General features: G+C 47.0%; 1 protein-coding gene across 1 annotated transcript; it reads left to right on the top strand.

Moving 5' to 3' along the window:
• Positions 1-877: 877 nt before the first annotated feature.
• Positions 878-1,972, top strand: PtA15_16A414 (uncharacterized protein; the record flags this gene model as incomplete). The annotated part of the gene is made up of 2 exons (XM_053164102.1): positions 878-1,394; positions 1,845-1,972. The coding sequence occupies 2 exons, from the start codon at positions 878-880 to the stop codon at positions 1,970-1,972; spliced, it is 645 nt and encodes a 214-aa protein (XP_053028061.1).
• Between the last annotated feature and the right edge of the window lie 228 nt (positions 1,973-2,200).

The following is a 2,200-nucleotide window of genomic DNA, read 5'->3' as shown; positions in this document are numbered from 1 at the left end:
AAAACAAGCAGCGATGTGGGACGAAAACAACTATTATTCCCCGTACACCTCCCTGGTTGGCCCGACGACTTCTGGAAAAACTCGATCATTAGGCAAGCTATCCGAGCATGTATGCGTAGTCTATATCTGCCTTTGCAATAAAGATTCCGACGGGCAGCCACCCCGATCAGCGCTGGCTTCTAGCATGACACCAGATACAGTAGCAGATTTGACCAATTACTATGAAAGCTTCCTCATCGCTATCTTCGAGGTGGTGACCGAATTCTTTTCTAAACGTAAAGGTACGCCAAACGAAGAGCTCCTGAAGCAATGGTTCGATTACAATTGCCCGAAGAATTTGCAACCGGAAGAGGTAACCGACTTTTCCAAGGCTGTTTCCAAGAAAATCGATCATCACTATGGATCTTTTCAAAAGAACCCAAACAACAAGGCGTCCACACTTCTCAAAAAAGCCGCAGCCGACATGTTCACTCAAACAGAGGGTATCCACCCTTCCTTTAACGTATTGCTTGCAATCGATGAGGCGCGGGCGTTACTCTCGTCGCCCAAAAAAATTCCAAATGAATTCTCTTTTTTCCGCAATTTTCGTCGTGCTTTACAACATATACCTCCAAATAAAGGCTTCTTCACCATACTAGCCGATACTACTTCGCAAGTTGCCAACTTTAACCCAGCACCCAAGTACGATCCTAGCGCGAGAGGTGGTCTTGAAAAAGGTGTTCGGCTTTTTGACCCAATATACCAGATTTTCTCGCTCGATGTCCTAGTCCCAACCAATTCGCCTACATCCTGGAACGAATTGACGTCGGCCGCTCGACTGGTCAATTATGGAACTCCAGTTTATGGAGCATACTGGCGCGATGCGCAAGCCGAGTCAATGAACCGATCGGAAGTCTTCAGCCACATCATCAGCTTAGCACAATCCAAGCTACTTTGTTCAAATCAGCTGCCCCTACCGCAAAACCTCACCGAACATCAAGCCCTCGCATTGCTAGGTACTACAATCCAGCCAAGTCTCAGCGGCACTTTGCACTTGAACTCCGAGCTAGTTTCATCGCATGCAGCTCATTGTGACTACATCTCACCCGGTCGTGACCTGATTCTCGCTAATTACCCCTCCCAGTTTATCTTGGCATCTGCAGCGAATAGAACTTTGGCAGACAAAGAAATGCTCATTTGCTGCATCAAGAAGCTAACTGCCACTCTGCGCCTCGGACTTGATGCCAGGGGAGTTGCTGGAGAGCTAGCCAGCAGGATCATTCTATCATGTGCGATGCGCGAGGCTATGCGAAAATCGAAGGAAGATCCTGTCGAAATACCTTACGGTCGCTCAGTTCGATTGGCCGACTTTTTGAATGCTTTAACCGGTCGTTCAGAAGACGAGTTAGAGCTTGGTAAAAACCTCTCCCCCAAACACCGCACGAATCTCTTGAAAAACGGGATGGTTTTTTGGAACCATTTCATCCAAATCTCCTACACGCCGAACTCGAGGCAACTGTTAAACTTCCTTTATCGAGGGCTAGCCGTGCAATGCAAACCATTACAAAAAGGTTTTGATCAACTATTCACAATCTATCTGAAGCGTGACAATACCCTCGACGAGCAGAACATCACGTTCTGCGGTGTTCAAGTCAAGAATACCACAACCAAGCCCAACTTTGCCCAAGACGATCGCAAATGGACTGATGTATCCTCTGATGTTAAAATCCCGATGGCCAACCCATATCTCGTGCTTTTCATGAGCCTGAAGACAAAAGGCGACGTGGCTCCGTTACTGCAGCCAGATGCACGACGAGCCTCCTAAGTTTTTCATGGTTTCAAGGGCTATGCGTGTCTTCCTGAAGGCGTAGCTGAAGCTCTAGAAGAAATGATACAAGTCGAGCCGGATTTGCGGTCGCTTCATCAAGATCAACCTGGAAGGGAATACGCCCACACAGTCAACCCATTGGTTTATACTGGTCCCCAGAGCTGAATCATCACGATCACTCCCATCGGTATGCACATACTTTCCCGCAGCCCCAAATAATCTTGATCGCAACATTGATAATTATCCAATTTTCCTATTTGCTTTTGTTTCCATTCTTATACAACAGTCAAGCCCCACTTCCTACGCATGTTTTGCCTTGTAGCTCCCCATCATCATCCCTCTTGACTGTCCATGAAGTTGACTGTCCATGAAGCTTTGAATTATGTGTGTTAA

This window comes from Puccinia triticina, chromosome 16A (genome assembly GCF_026914185.1).
Source record: "Puccinia triticina chromosome 16A, complete sequence".
Lineage (NCBI taxonomy): Eukaryota > Fungi > Basidiomycota > Pucciniomycetes > Pucciniales > Pucciniaceae > Puccinia > Puccinia triticina.
This window is presented reverse-complemented; position numbering and strand designations above follow the sequence as displayed.